General features: G+C 43.5%; 2 protein-coding genes across 2 annotated transcripts in view; one reads left to right on the forward strand and one right to left on the reverse strand.

The window, feature by feature from the left end:
* The window catches only part of PRSS12 (serine protease 12), a 30,919-nt gene extending 27,070 nt beyond the window's left edge, over positions 1-3,849 (reverse strand). The window contains exon 1 of the mRNA XM_066316920.1: positions 3,242-3,849. Coding sequence (XP_066173017.1) covers positions 3,242-3,849 — 608 coding nt within the window. The remainder of the gene's footprint in view (positions 1-3,241) is intronic.
* The window catches only part of SYNPO2 (synaptopodin 2), a 295,612-nt gene that overhangs the window by 128,285 nt on the left and 152,564 nt on the right, over positions 1-14,763 (forward strand). The gene's annotated exons all lie outside the window — the stretch shown is intronic.

Here is a 14,763-nt window from a genome sequence, read left to right on the forward strand (position 1 = left end):
TAGTTCATTGATTTGTAGGAGGTACTTGTAAAAAGCCACATGTAGCACATGGAAAACATAACATTGGTTCAAATTGGTGGAACTTCCCTTCCAGGATCAGGCCTGACTAAAATCAAAGAAATGAATCCTGTTGACTTCAGCAAAATAATGCATGGTGCTCACTGTGATCAGTGAATGCTGTTGTCTATCACTTTCCTGAGTGCTGCTCTAAGTCTAAAATCACAATTATTTTCCCCAGGCATTTTAACCTTGAAAAAAGGGTGCCTCCTGCAGAACTACCTTTTAAGAACTATTTTGAGGATCAGTAGCAGTATTGCATACTCAAGGATCCTTATATTAGAAACTTTCATAAATATTGTATACACTGCATGTGGAATGTGCTGCGTTGGTTCCTCTGCAGCACTGAGATCCATCATGTCAGCAATCAATGGTTTAAGGCTCTGAGATGCTAAACTGTGCAACCTAATGGGCTCTGAAGGACTGCAGTTGTCTTCTGTGGGCAGAGCTGGAGAATGAGGGCAGAGCTGGAGTTGTCTTCTGTGGGCAGAGCTTCTGTGCAGCTCTGGTAAGAATGGTTCCAGAAGAGCTGCTTCTTAGAAGGAAAATAGGGACATTCATGTTTCGGTTCTAATCATAAGCTATTAAAAAATCCAAAATCTCAAAAGTCATTCCACCAACTGCTTGGACTATAGTATAAGAGGCAGGGAGAATAATCTAGGGTTTAGATTATGAGCCTGAGGCTTTGTTCTTCTCTCACAAAAGTTTAATGAAGCTTTATTTGATTGACATGAGTGGAATCACCTTTTGATAAAAGCAATTTGAATGGAAATGTTCTAAAGTCAGGCCTTCCTGCAGATATGTACTTTATTTCCAGTTCTGCCACTGACCTCTGACAAAGACACTTGCCCTGTTTTGTAGTGGTCCCTCTTTGCAATAGAAAATAAAATAATTAACCCACTTGATTCAAAGTGCTTTAAATTAGATGTGTAACACCATAGCATGAAGAACATATGCACAAAACTGTGACTATGTGCCAAACAAAGGCTGAGTAGCAGCAGCTGCTCCCAGGGACTGAGCTAGGCCTTGTTCTTGGAGCCTGAGTGCACCACGGGTGAGTTGTTCTTAGCAGCAACTAAAATACTAAATTCTGGTGGGCTTATACTGGCTCTGTGGAGAGAGTATCCTCATATTAATTTATTGTCCTCTGTGATGTCCTTGGTTAATCATGATAATTTATACATGTTTGTATTTGCTTTACTTGCTTTCAAGGTGTGAATAGGTAATGTTTCCCAGGATATTTTTAGAAGGAAGGAAATGACACATCAAAACCTATTATTTTAAACTGTAAAACTGATTTTTACACTGGTACAGTACAGTATAATTGCAAAGGTATTTTTTTAAATATAAAACAGTTTAATAGATACACATGCACAAAGTTTAGCCAATTAACTGCAGATAAGTCATAACATTTAAGCAAGAAAAACTGAGAGATTTACAGGTAAGCCATTGAATCTGGTATTGCGTTTAGTTATGGCACGTGCCTGACACTGGGTATGGGTTTCCTTAGCCCAGGTACTGAAGCAAGAGGCACAGCGAGTTTCTCTCTGAGCAGTCTGTCCCTCTAACTATAACCACATCAGGACATTGCCTCACTGGCATCTTTTTGCATCTTGTGAGAAAGGAACACACTTCATGGGGAGTGTTACAATTATCTTTTGTTTCTGGGCAAATGGCTTGATTTGTGTCCATGTCCCACTTTAAGCCATCTCATAAACTCTAATTCTTTCATCCTGCCCCTATGGAGGCTTTTGGACAGACAGTGGCCCTGGTGATGCCACTGGAGTTTACCACGAGTCCAACAGGAAGAGATGATTGTCTGTCACAAAGTATTGGCTATTGTTCAGTAGCTGTGTCTTCCCTCTTAGCAGGGGCCAGCCTTTTTCTGGGGGAGCAAGGCAGCAGTCTGAAAAGACTAGAGAAACACAGCTAAACCCAAATCATGCAATATTTTTGATGTTTTTTTGCTTAAATCTCCTGCATGCTGAACTTAGAGGGCATTCTGAAACTTGCTTTACTAAGTGCAAGATGGAGTTCTTAGCAATAAACTCTGTGTTCTTCACTATTATATTAGACCAAGTCCTCATAAAGTATTTTGGGAGCCAGTCTGAAGAATTCTAAAAAAACCCTATTGATATGTTGCGCTAAATTAGAGTGCTACCCTTCTGAAAGTGAGACCAGTTAAAGGGCATGAAGTCTTTTGGGTTTTTTTTTCATCCATGTCTAGGTATCTGTTTTCTCCTCCATGCCATCAGTGTGGTATGCTCTCCAGGGAAACATCTGTAATGCATAACATCATTCTGTCTTCCTGAAGGGGCACATTTGACTTGGAACACAGCTTTGGAACCTGCATTTTTTTTAATGTGTAAATGATCAATAGGGACCTTGGTGCCTCCATATCCTCTTCATGTGGTATTTTATGCCAATATGTGTAATTATCATGTTGTTCAAATTAGCTATTTTTTTTTCACACACCTTCATTGGCTATTGTTGGAAGAGAAGGATAACAATCCCTTTCAGTCATCTGAAAGTAAATTAATTAAAAAAACCTTCACAACTCAGAGTCAGCTTTCACAACAAACAAAATAGTCATATTAATTATCAACTGCCTTGCTGGCTTTGTGCTATTACAAAAGATGTAAAAGGAAGGACAACGGAGCAGGGAATTTCAATTTTCATTTCAACAGTAATGTTTGATCATGTTTAGTACAGCTATAGATAAGACACAATTCCTATTTAGGTAGGAGGTGATATTAGAGCAATGCAGGAGAAAATGTGAAGTCATTCAAAACCACACCGTACATCAATACATTCAGTGCCAATAGTGACGAAATGTAAAGCTGATCAAGAGCTGGATGCTGAACCTGCTGTTCAGTCCTTACACACCGAAAACTTCCCCTGAAGTCAGCGGGAGTTCAGCTGGAGTGTGTGAGGGGAGCACAAGGCTCTTGGCTCGGCTCATGGGTGTTGAGCACCAGCCCTGACTTGTGAACCCCATTATCCTAAGATGTGCGGGCAAAAAGAAAGTCATACTGCGTAAACAGTTCGTCTTTGGAGCCAGGCATCCTTCTATTTCTTTCTGCCACTTCACTTCTGTACAGCAAGTGCTTCCCGGATAAGTAGAGCCGGTTACAAAAAAGGGATGCCAGCCGCCCTTGGCAAACCGAGCCTACTGAAGGCTTACGGCACAGCCCTGAAACGCGCTTCACCTACCCAGAGTGAGAACAGCGGCGGAATAAACCCAGGCGGGACCTTCTGCTGCATCCTCTGACGCGCCAGTTTAACTCTCCTCTGCGAACAGCGTCGCCCGTCCCTTCGGCGGACGGCGTCCGTCCCCTCGTTCCCCGCTCCCTCCGGCGACAGGGAAGCGGGTACGGGACGGGGGAACGCCGCCGCCCGGCCGAGGCTGTCTCGGCGTCTGTGTGCCCCCTTGTCCCGCCGCCCCGCTCTCTCTCGCTCCGCGGCCCCCCGCGCCCCGGGCTCGGCCGCTCGGCGCTTACCTGGCTGGCAGTCGGCGCGGCCGCTCAGCCCGCGCCGGGCCCCGGGGCCGCAGCCGGGCAGCGCGCAGGAGCCGCGGCGGCCCCGCGGCGTCCGGCCCGCCGCTCCCCGCCGCGGCACAGCGGGCGCCGCCGGTGCCCAGGGGCGCGGGGCCGCGGGGAAGCCGCCGGCGGGGCAGCCGGCCGCGGGCTGCGGGGGGCGGGCGGCCGGGAGGCTGCCGGAGACCTGCCCCGGCCCGCGGGCTCCGGGGATCGCCCCTAGCACCAACGCCACCACGAAGCCGGCCAATGTCATGGTGCCAGTCCCGCCGGCTCGGCTCCATCTCCCCCTCTCATCGCGCCCGGGATGCGAGGAGAGAAGGCGGGGCCGCGGCGTCCCGCTAATCCCCCGCGTCGCGCCCCGCTGCCGCCCGCCCCTGCCCGGCCCGCGGGGGCAGGGCGAGCGGGGCTCGGAGGGGCTCTGCCGGTGCCGACCTGCGGCGGCCCGCCCGGCCACGGGCACGGCCCCTCGGGCAGCCCCGGCGGCCTGTACGGGGGAATGCGTCCCCCCAGCCCGGCCGCGGGGCTCCCTCCCGCTCCCCGTGCCGCCCCCGGACCTGCCCTGGCCCTGGCCGGCGGGACTCCGGGGCTGCGCCGCCCGCGGTCCCACGGCAGCTCCGCAGGCTCCCCGCGCCCCTCGCACCGGGGCTGCCCTAGCGGCCTCCTTCCCTGCCCTCGGCCCGTGCCTGTCTCTCCCCCGACCCCCGACAGCCTCACAGAGAGCAGGAGGAGCCCAGACACAGCCTGGCCCGGGGCGCGCAGCTTCGGGCCGAGAGGCACAAAACCGGCCCTCAGACGTCTGGGGCGGCACGGGGATGGAGAGATCCCCAGACGTGCTAGCGGGGAACAAAGGGGCAGGAAACAAATGCCGTGAAATGTCTTTGAGGGTTTAGCATTATCCCAGTCCCATGTGCTCTGAATAGTAATCTGCTTATTTCCCAGTGCTGCAGAGGTCTGCATGACCTGATCGTCTCTGATTTCCTTGTCCCACCGGGATGGCTGTCAGTTATTTCAGCTTCTTTGTCTCATTTCGTTAGGTTGTTAGTTTGTGTTAGTTACTATACTTTGCTGCTGCTTTTAATCTATGCCCTTCATTCTTGAAGTCCAACTCTGCCTCCTGGATGAAGCACGTTACTCTTTATTTGGCAATTTGTCTGTAATGTGAGTTTGTTGATTCACCTCTCCATAAGATCCTTTCTCCTCTATAATTTTTCGTCTGGAAAGTGTTGATCTGGTTCCTGAGTGAGCACATCAGTATTTCCACTATCTTTTGTCGAGACAAAAGTTTGAAAGAAAGAGGCTGCTTTCTGCTTTCCATGCAGAATGCCACATATATGCTAGTGATCAGTGCCCTTCCTTTAGCAGCCTCCAAACTGTTCAAAAGGTGCAAAGTGCAACTTTACCAGTTTAAACTTTTATTTATGAGAACAAAAGAGCTCCAATGCTAAGGAAAGCAGGTACCATAATGTTCAGGATTGCCTGTGTTCATCTTAGTTCTGCTCATCTGTGGTTAATTCTTTATTGCAGCATTACAGTTTGTATTTTAATCACTCACAAAGTTAAAGCATACTCTGCTGGGGTTTCTACAGCAACGTGATAACTAAGCTATCACAGTGCCTTTGTGGACAGAAATGCACAGATTGTTCTTTCTTGCTGAGATTTCTTCTGGGGATATGGATATGCATTATTTAAAAAAAAAACATCAGGACTGGCAAGAATTTAATTTGTTTTCAAAGTATTTGACTATATACAAGACATTAGCCTGAAAGCAACTCATTATGGCCGTTTTTAAATTGTCTGAAACTCTGTTTCTGTCATGACAAGTTGCTTGCTTTTATCCTTTGGGAAGGACCAGTTAAAAGCATGCTCAGCCTAGCTGCTTAGGGTTTCCTTCATTGCCTAGTAAACACTTTCTGGCATCAAGTAGCAGCAATATTTCATTTTCCCTGACCTAAGCTCTTTTTTCAGCCCTCTGTAGCCTGGAAGACAAAGCGTTCTCCTGATCAGCGCAGGGGGAAGAGAACAAATGAGTATGATGAGTCTTGCAAAGTGCTTCGGGCAAAGCTCTGAGCTTATTCATGTTTTCTGATTGCATTTGCCTCCCCAAGGTGTGTGGGCTTCTTTACCTATTTGAGTAGAGGTATTTGTGCTTGAGCTTGCAAAATGGCACTCAGCAGGAGGTGGGAGAAATGAGGACAAGGTACTCGGGGCGGGGAAAAAGGTTTGGAAGTAACTACAATTCCAAAGAAGGCATCAAGAAGGAAAAAAGTGTCATAATGATTCACTCCCAAGACAAGGTTCAGGTTTAATGGAAGGTTCCACATGTACAGACTGACTCCTGAACATTATAATTTTTATCATGATTGTTCTTTTTGATGTTATCTTATAAGGTGATGTTATCTTATAAGGAGGAGCCTTCATTTGTTTTAGTAACTATAAATGAGTTCCCTATGATATGAGGTCTGTAAATGCTACAGGAAATAATGCTTTTGTTACAATTTACAAATTAGGGACTCAGTCTGGCATCCATTCAAGACATTGATAGTAAACTCACTGTAAAGAGGAGGGGCACTCTTCTAAGGAATCCTGGAGCTGATGGGGGGTTTTTTTGCAGGCTGTATGCTTTGCACTTGGCTTGCAGCTTCTGTCTTGGCTTGAGCATTTCCAAGTGTCTCCCCCATATGGTTTCTCTGGTGCCTGAACAGTGTGAGCACACGCACAGTTTGTCCTGCGGCTCTGGCACTTACAGGTGCCGTGCAGAGAATCACTCTGATCTGCTTGACTGCTTTTATCACACTTGTAGGAAGCTCATTATCTCTGTGACTTTTGCCTCTGTCACATGTAGTCCTAATCACTCAAAAGTTATTGGAAAGAGCAAAGACAAAGCAAGAGTTACACTTACAGACCATAGTTTTGAGAACCTTGACTCTTTTGGACTTAAAATGGATTCTCACACTTAGAATAACAGTAAAACACTGCTATGTAAAACAAACTATGCTTTAAGGGTGAACTTAACCTTCACATATTTAGAAACAAGAAACAGAGGGTTATTACTCTGATATTGCCTTAGAAAGATGCCAAATATTAAATGCTCTTAGTGCATTTGGCTGCCTTAAAAAGTGTTCTCTCTGCTGTAGAAAACTGTTGAAAACTCATTCACAAATTGAATTGCAAATGAAAAGGAAAGAAAAAGGTATGTTTTCCTAGTTAGTAAAATAGGCAAGTAGTTCTTTGGAAACCTCAAAATCAATCTGGGTGTTACAGATAACTTGGATTCTGAATTTACAGCATCCAGCTTTTCAGGGGAAAAAAAAAAAAAAAAAAAGAAAAAAAAGCTGAAAAAATCATAAATCTTTGGAAATGGTGCTGGTTACACTCCCCACAGCAGCACCGGGGGATTTAAAGTCAGTAATCTGAGTTTAACAAGGCCTGTATTTTCACAAGAAAGAGAAGGCTTGTTTTGATCCTTTGGAATTGGTAGGGGAAATAATCCATCAAGACAACATTACAGTGGGTGAGCTGGCTCCAGGTGAAGCCCATTCCCCCTTATGCCAAACGGTTCTAATACTTAGTCTCAGTATTTAGGTTGTTTTGACAGCAGTCCCATAGACCAAAACCCATGACCAAAGCTGGGGAATCTGGGCTGTGCACTGGCAACTTCCATGACAGCAGCTGGAAATCATCTGCCAGAATAGTTTTTAGTTTCTGTACAATTCCACAGGATTGGCTGCTTTTTTCTCTACTGATATTTGATAGTCCCAACACCAAACTGTTGATAAAACAAAGAATAATAAATCATTCATAGTTATTAATGGATCTGGCCATTTCAACACCCTCAGCTCCCCCAATATTTTCACGCATAGATTTCTTAGGTTACCCAGGAAATGGAAATTTGGAAATATTCACATAATACAGACCGGTGTGGGTTATTCATAATATTGCAAGGCTTTAAAGGAAACTTACTCAAGAGCTTCCTTCATCCTAATAGCTTTCTAAAAGCACTTGATAGTTCTTCCCTGTGGCTGGCTCTGATTTTGCATCGTGTGAGGATACAGGTTATTAGAGGACTAATTTTCAATGAGTGGTTCATGTGAATAGGTGAAAATGTCTGATGTGTGGGTTAACCGTGCAAAAATAGTAGTCCTGCATTTCAAAACGTTTAATACCCAGCATTTAAAATTCAGCTGAAGAATCACTCTAATTCTGCCGCCATTTGAATCAATAGGAAAATTCACTGATGAGCCTCTTCCTGTGTTCAGTAAAGCTGCTTACCTTTATTTTCGAGTCACTCATGCAGTGTGCTGTCAGCAGAGATTTTAGAAAAGCTGAGCACTTCCAGCTGTTGGTGGAATTCAGTTAAAATCCTGGCGACAAGTAAAGGCCTGGCTCAGTCCTGTCTCAGTGCCACTGACAGCCCTATCCAAGGTGTTCTCTCCTGCATTCTCCTGCCCAGGTTAGCGTCAAGAAGCAGCACAGATGTGACAGCTCAGAGCGAGGGCTGACTTCAGGCAATGAGCTATGTGAGAAATCCCCCCAGGAAAGGAGTACAAAGCATAGAAAATGTAGTCAAACTGCAAGGCACAGCAATGAAATTATTTTCATACTGTCTATTTTCATACTAGCTAATGATTTTGTACCTTTTTTTGTTTGTTTTGTTTTGTATATTCAACTACACTGAGGCAAATAGATCAAGCACTGGAATAAAACAAATAGATCAAGTGCTGGAATAAAAAGAAAAATAAAAAAACTTGTACACATGACCTAGTGGGCACTGGGTGAGATCAAACACCAGGCCCAAGTCAGGACTAGGATGACTAGGAGAGGATGCAAGGCTTCACACAAAGGAGACTTCCATGTTTCCATGTGCAAAATGAGCCAGGGAATGGGTGCTGAAATGAGTCAACATTTTTAGGATGTAAGTCAGCGCTCTTATAAAATCATTTTATTCATTAGTGTCATTCTTTTCAGCTACATGGGCAGCAGAAATTTGAAATGCTGCCAAGTCTGACTCAAAATTAATTTGAGTTTGTGCCTTTGTGGAAGAGAATAGGCCTTTTGTCCACAATTCCATATAAGCTCCATAGGGTGACCCTGCATTGCACAGGATGTAGGTGAACAGCTGGTAATTGATGAGGTTTCCATTAACACATAACACAGTGTGCACAGTAATGAGATCACAGGAAAAGCTCTTTTAAAGTGTTTAAGTATTTTCTTGTACAAGGAGCTGAGTTTGTATTATAAGGGAACAAGGAACCTGTTTTCCTGGAACAAGGCAGTAAGAGACTTGACTTCCTGGAGGAGCTCAATACATAGGTGTATATGTGTTCAGTGCTGGATTCCACAGGCACGATGGAGTAACTGCAGTTAAAACTGAAAGGTTTAAAACTGGGGACCAGTTTCCGTTGCATGTGTAAAGCAGGTTACAGGAGACCAGGTGTAACACTTTGGAGCACTAGAGATAGCACTGGGATGTGTCCATGGTGTTGCTACTATTTCAGCAACACCCAGGAAGGTGCAGCTGGCACAGCACACGGGCCTGTCCCTGCACTCCCAGGGTTTGAGCCTGGTTTGATATTGCTTCCCTGAGCAACCTCCAAGCTCTCCTTATGCTCCTCTCCCAGAAGCATCCTTCAGCAGCCCCCAGGCGTGCCGTGCCATGTGGCAGAGTGGGGAGTGAGGCTGCAGTGTGAGAGCAGGAAAGGCCCAGGCTGCCTGTGGAAATGCAGCAGAAGTGCTGCTTTATCTCCTGATGCTCGCAGTGGGAAGTAAAGGCAGCATCCCATATGGTGCAGTCTGTTAACTGGGTGAAAGGGGAGGCTCTCTAGCCAGCCTATAAATAAGTGTATTTAAAGAGCTGAGAGTATGCCAAGGAAGAGATTTTGAAGAAATGTATAAAAAATCACATTTGTTAACAAACAAGCTTAATGGAACTTCAGTTCCAAACCTGACTATGGTTCCAAACCTGAGTCTGTGTGGGATTTGGTAAGTGAGTCAGTGCTTTAAGGGACACAAAATGTGGAAAAAAAACACCTTGCTGTTTGGTTTATCATAAAACATACATTTTGGACTCTTTCTCATATAGAAGGTGGCCCTTGCAAAGAGTCAACATAGGTAAGCCTGCCACAGAGCAGGATTAAGCCTTATCGATACAAAACATTCCCTGTCACTGAGGACAACTGGTTCACAGAACTAAGATATATGACCTTCTACAATTTCCTCTGACATTCATGTGTAGAAGGTTCCCTGGGGTAAACAATGCTTTACATGTGTTTAAGTTCTTCTTTTGAACAATCCAGGTAGTTCCCTCCAATGATTTATGTCTGGAATGGTAGCATTTGTCTTCTCTTTGCTCAGAGACAAATTTCTGAAAACATTTTTTAATTATACCCGTTACTGAATTCTGCATTTCATTGTTGTGAAGTGTAAGGGGAGTGAAAATCCCAAACCACAGAAAGTGAGGCAGGTAGGGTTCGTTTGTGGTTTTGTCTTCCACCTACCCCAAGTCTCACCTTCCCATTAGCAGCAGTGGAATGAGGCATTTCTGCTCTTTGCTGCACTGCCTCCAACAGCAACACACACACAGTCTGTGAAGAGTTTTTTCTGCAGAGTTTCACAGGGATGCAAGAATTACTTTAGTGCTGAGCTACATGTGTGCCACGATCCTTGGTCAACATTACCCAAATGTAATCCTACCTATTTTAAAAATATTTGTTTTCTGAGAAAGAAATTCTAAAGGCTTCATTCTCTTATATTAGTAATAGCTTTGGATAAGAATATTATTACTTTTTCAAAGGAACACATATTCTCCTACTTACTGAAGGGAAAGATAAAAAAAAGGCAGTTTATACTTCCTTGACTCACAGATACTGGGATTTACTGGTTGTTTTGAAAGCATGAGGAGTAATTTTAAATTACCTTTTGTTTTATTTGCAGTTTCAATTACTTGAGAAGTGTAACTGTTCAGGAGGGGAGTACATTGATGAGTGTTTATAATCCATGGTCTCTTGGCTGTATAGGTTAAAAATTTCATTGAAACCAGTGAATCTTCTCCTGTTAGTGAGATGGTATTGTGCATTATGAATATGTGCCTTAGTTTGCCCATACTGGTACCATTTTAAAAAATACAGATCCCAGTAGTACCTAGCTTGCTTTCACAAATACATGCAGAGCTGGAGCAACCATTTCACACTGATTGCCATGAAGTGATGCACAAGGATGTACTTGGTATTTGTGCCTCCTTTCAACAACGTAGTTGAAATTTTACAGTCCAGACACATATACTTTAAAATAAGTAAGGTGGGTAAAGTTTTGAGGAGTTTCTGTTCCCGGTGGGATCAGAGTTACCTTTGCACTATTGAATTATGTCTCCTGTAGTTAGAACAGCACTGGCATTGTGCAGACCTGAGACAGACACTGGCACTTAGAATGCAGGTGAGAAGGGTGACAGATGACAAGGAGGCAAAGCAGGAAAAGTTCCACTGCTGGGACTACTGGCAAAACAAAGTGCTTCCTTTTAATCATCATTGTTGGCTAAATCCTCCCTCATTCATCTTCACTTCTGACTTTCTTATGTCCTCAGATCCCTCTTGTCCTATCATTGCAATTTCCCCATTGCTGTTTCCTTGATAATCTAATGGCTCTGTGGAATTACATGTTCCAACTAACTCTTTTGTTACTTAGCCATCTTGGCTGACATAATGATATGTCAAGTAAATGGAAAAATTAAAATTAAGCCCATTGGATTATGAAGAGCAACACATTTTTCTATAGGTACAACTATACAAAACATAGATAGCGACTTGTGTTTTCATAATGATCTCCTTAGCACTCAATTTATTTTTTGAATAAGTGCCGTATTGCACTACAATCTGCTTTTTTTTTTTACTTCAGACTTTTAAACATTGTTATTTTTACACCATACCTCCCAATGGTAAGTCATTAAATCCTACCAGACCAAATGCCCAGTTGTCGGAAGTAGAAGTAAACTGTACAATTTTTCAACTGTAAAATTTCCAGCCTCTCCTTGCTTTATTATGATTATTACTCTATTTTGGAACCAGGCCTCAGAATGTTTCAGCAGAGCCTTCATTTAGCCCTTAGAATTCAAATAAGTAACTCATGCTGGGAGCTGTAGGAGGTGGACTTGCAATTTGAATCATAGGATCATAGAACACCACGTTGGAAAGGACCTCAAGGACTGTGTGATCCCAACTTTCTTGCCAAAATCAGCCTAGACAGGATGGTCCAGCACCCTTAAAAGTGTCTAATGTTGGGAAATCCACCACTTCTCTGGGGAAATTATTCCAATGACATGTAGTCCATGGGCACACTTTTTTTTTTTTTTCTTTTTTTCTGTATGTGTGGGTCTTTCTTCCTGAATTTCTCTATTAATTTCCTAGGATCCAGAAAAAAGTGAAAACCAGAAAAACTCCCTTCCCTACGATTTAACTACAAGCCATATTCTGGACTAACAGGAAGATAAACAATAATTTCAGGGCTATATTTTAATATATTTTGTAGAAATAACCTGTTGATGGAAAATGGATACCCCATTTACTTGTCTCTGGAGGTAGCCAGGAGACACTAAATAACACTGAAAACTAAAGCACTGAGGATGTCAGGTAATACATAAGGATGAGTTTTCTGGAATATGGAGGCATCAGTGTAAAAGCTGCCATATCCTGTCACATTCTGCACAGTGTCATTGAGCCTCCTGTACTGCCAGTCAGCACAAACAGAGCTGCTCTGGGACAGAGCATGTGCACAAGTACCACCCGTCAACATCAAACTGAATGGGCTTGTTCTGTGTCTGATGGGACACAGATTCTGGCTCTAAGACAAAACGGGCAGTATCATTTTCATGTATTTTGTGGAAAACAGGGAAAGTGGGAAGTGATACATAATATTTTCAGTTCTCGGTGCTTGTAGAGTTAAATCTGCAAGTCGGTGAGCACTGACTGAGATGTATAGAAATATGGCTCTCTGTTACTCAAAGCGTTACCAATTCACACTTGGATGCTTTGGTTTGTAACAGTAAAGCCAAGAGATGTCACGTCATTAGGTCTTGTGCTGCCCTTGAGGATCAAATCCAGCTCAGTGGTACAATGGTAGAACAAATAATATCCTTGAATTGTTTAATGACTAGAGATTTGCTCCTCCCTCACTAAGGGGGCAGTGTCTAAGTGGAAAAGAGTCAATACAAGGCTAGATGCAATGCAACATGAAGCTGCACTCCACCTTCTCTTCACGTGCTGTACTTTAAGGCATATACACAGCCATTTCTGTTCAAAAGCATTCTCTGAAGTGGTGAGAAGCCGATATTGCCGGATCTCCAAATGAAGTGGGACTTGAGGGAAGAAATGTGAAAAGGCCAAGTCTTACCTTTTGCAATACAAATTGACACACTGAATTTGCAGAAGAGAATAAACTAGACCAGGCCATTATGTGGTCCAACTGCCCGAGTACCTCAGGGCTGACCAAAAGTTAAAGGCTGTTGATAAGGGCATTGTCCAAACACCCCTGAAACGCTGACAGGTTACCTGGGCATTGATCCCTTCTCAAGGGCATTGATCCCCTCTCCATGTTTGACCACCCTCAGAATCTCATAAAGAAATGCTTCCTAATGTCAAGTCTGAAGAGCTGTAAATAGGGTATCTTGAATTAAGAATATAGACTATAATTTTGGTAGTTTGTGATATTTCTAGAACAAGATCAGAGGAACTTTTAAAAGCAGAAATTATTTTTATTCCCATCAGTTAAATAAATCCAGTGCAAGGTCTTAAGACCCTCTCTTGAGCCATCCACATTTTTCAGCAAAAAAACAGCTGGGTTTTTTTCTAGCAAAGTTGGATACTGCTTGTGAGGAAGCCAGAAAAAATGTTAGTTCAGGCCATTTAAGAAACTAAATAATTTTCTTCCATGTAGGGGAATTAGAAATATTTTAGCATTTTTTAAACTTTGGTGTGCAAGTCACTTATTCTTGCTGGCAAAGTAGGATGAAACACGATGCCATTCAAAAAGAAAGGAGTTGGAGAATCTCTGAAAACTCCTGTCAGTGGTCACGCCCAGGTATGATCAGTTGGTGCAGGGACAGCAGCTCCAACATCAAGGCTCTGTGTGCTCACAAAGGAGTGTCCAAGGCTGGATCAAGTAGCAAGGCAACTTGATCCTGATGAAGTGTGAAATCGCAGCACATGCCGGCCGAATTCTCCACAGCCTGCGGCAGGGTGTTTATGAAGGCTCTGTTTGGGCTGGATGCTTGTGGGCTTACTAAGGACAGGCAGTGCTCGCCTGATAGACACTCTGCTGCTACTTAATGACTTCCAAGAGATTTTTAAACAACATTGGAGCTGCTGCAGTCAGTTGGTGCAGATTCATGAGTGTGGTGGTTTTGCAATAGGCTCAGATGTGGTGCGGACACAGCCTAAGGCAAGGGTAGAAAAGCCACTGTCATTGGGCGTTGGGATACTGTCACTTGTTCAAAATAGGCTCCAAAATTGAGGTAACTATTCATTAAGACGTTTCTAAAGAGGTAGATCTAGGTACTTCATTGAAAGCACGGGGAAAAGGGACATGAAATAAGGAGAGTGTGATGTTAGTCCATGCGAATATCTGTTTTTCTATTATAAAATATTCTTGTATTATCTGTTCTTCTAATCATCTGGTTTGAGTTAAGAGATGAACTTTCTCATTTCATTTATTTGGTCTGTTTGGTGCTTTTAGTTTATGAATTTATTGAGCATCTAATAGGGCACAATGTCGTTTGAGTTTTGTGAAGAACAATTAAAATGAGAGAACAGTCCTAAATTAAGCAGTTTGGTCTAATTCCGTGTAGCTTTTACAATAATTTCTACTGACACAAAATAAGTAGCAGTTTTTTGCCAAATGGAGTAGTCTAGACTTGAATATGTGTCGGTGTAACACAATTCCCAAATGGTGTGAAGTTGTGTCGTTATATGTTAGTGTTTATAAATACTTATAATGACATAAATGGTTAAGCTAAGTGGCAGAGAATGCTTATTGCACAACCACCTGGCGCTGGAAGCAGACACAAGTAGGCTGGAGGACAGGATTTGAATTGAAAATTATCGCAGCAATAGAAATAATTCAAAAGATTGAATGCATGTCAGTCAAGAGAAGTGAAAGGTAAGGTACTCAGGGATAATCTGCT

This window comes from Sylvia atricapilla, chromosome 4, assembly GCF_009819655.1.
Source record: "Sylvia atricapilla isolate bSylAtr1 chromosome 4, bSylAtr1.pri, whole genome shotgun sequence".
Lineage (NCBI taxonomy): Eukaryota > Metazoa > Chordata > Aves > Passeriformes > Sylviidae > Sylvia > Sylvia atricapilla.